The sequence below is a fragment of the Perkinsus marinus genome (assembly GCF_000006405.1).
Source record: "Perkinsus marinus ATCC 50983 genomic scaffold scf_1104296952136, whole genome shotgun sequence".
In the NCBI taxonomy this organism is placed as follows: domain Eukaryota; phylum Perkinsozoa; order Perkinsida; family Perkinsidae; genus Perkinsus; species Perkinsus marinus.
In genome coordinates, this window is record NW_003208996.1 from 30,960 (window position 1) to 32,489 (window position 1,530).

At 43.5% G+C, this 1,530-nt stretch overlaps 1 protein-coding gene across 1 annotated transcript; it reads left to right on the forward strand.

Moving 5' to 3' along the window:
- Positions 1-139: 139 nt before the first annotated feature.
- Pmar_PMAR024135 (hypothetical protein) lies at positions 140-655 on the forward strand (the record flags this gene model as incomplete). Its single annotated transcript, XM_002777249.1, has 3 exons — positions 140-244; positions 300-447; positions 495-655. The coding sequence occupies 3 exons, from the start codon at positions 140-142 to the stop codon at positions 653-655; spliced, it is 414 nt and encodes a 137-aa protein (XP_002777295.1).
- Positions 656-1,530: the final 875 nt, after the last annotated feature.

The window sequence follows — 1,530 nt, forward strand, 5'->3', positions numbered from 1 at the left end:
CATCGTAACAGATCTCGGTCGCGATCTAGCAGCTCTCGCAGTAGCAGCAGTAGTTCCAGGAGAAGTCAATCGCTCCAGTAGGTATAATAACAGAGATATCACTCCATTTTCGTGGATCAGACCTAGTAACTTTGCTAATATGGTACCACCAACACATCCAGATTATCGTCCAGCCAGGATCGAATACCAACCCATCGACCCATCGCAGCATGTGCTCTTGCCTACAGCTTCTCCCTCTCCAAAAGTAAGCTCTCGTGCTACTCTGAGGTCATCCTATCAATTCTCTCTTTTTATGGCAGTCACCAACAGCGGACACTTCGAGCGTTCAGAGTGGTGGTATTGTGAACCCTCCGCATGGGGCCGTAGCAGATGTTTCGGAAGAGAGTATTGATCCGAATGACTTTGTCAAGGCTGGTCAGCGCGCTGCGGCTATGCTTATGAACTCAGGTGAGCTGATTCCTTGTATATATCGCGTTGACTTTGTTATTGATTAGGTGCGAATCGACCGAAACCAACACCGGTGGTGTCGGGGCCTATCAAGACCATCCCTCAGCGGCGAGTAGAGCTGCGTAACGCCGAGTGCCAGACAACTTCTCGCCCAGATCTTGATAAGAATGCTGTTATCTGGAGACTACGACATAGAAGCAGCATCTGATTACACTAATACCACTGTTATACTTTCTATATATACTGTCGCTCTTGGTGCTCAGTTAATGGGTGATAAGGAGTAGTTTGGGGCTTAGCATATTGATAAAGGATCGTCTAACTTCATCAGTGAGGGTTATAGATGTTAGATTGCACCTCTCGGCTACTCTGTTGTTGGTATTGAGGAATTCAACTCTGCGACAAACCGATATATTGATAACTGTTTTATCCATACATAACTTGGATCTTATACTAATCTTCGTGAAATCATGAAGCTCCATCTATGGTTATGCTTATTGTTATATTGTTATTCACAAATAGCTATAACCATGTATTAATAATGCAATAAGCATATATGTAGAGAGCTTTAACGGTAGGTGATAGTCCACTCGGTCAGTGGAGATTGATTGAACCCAACAAGGCAGAACTTGAGCCAAGATGGCTACGGTTCAACAATATTGATCGTGCAACACTAAATCTGATACCACAGCTGTATACACGTGCCTGCTGGCACACACACATACTCACAAGGAAAGATAGCAGACCTTGGCAGAACACTGTAAACTTAGAGGACTAGAGCAGTGTGAAAATATGTGTTTAGTTTCCTCAGCTGAAGTCGTGAATTTCCTCACTACATTATGGAAATCAACACACGATTTTAGGTAGAAGTGCACAAAAATCAAAGATATTTCCTCAAGCTTTGAGTTCGTAGCTCGTAGCAACACCAGGGAGCTCTGATAACCCTCGCAACCCTGTGTAGTAATGTGAAGATGCGCTCTAATTGTGTAATTATATCTTCTTATCCTTAGCTACGTAACGAGCTAAAGGATCGCTTATTGGGTGAGAGTCAAGAATGTGTGTTGTTACTTTTTCTTATGCCCACTA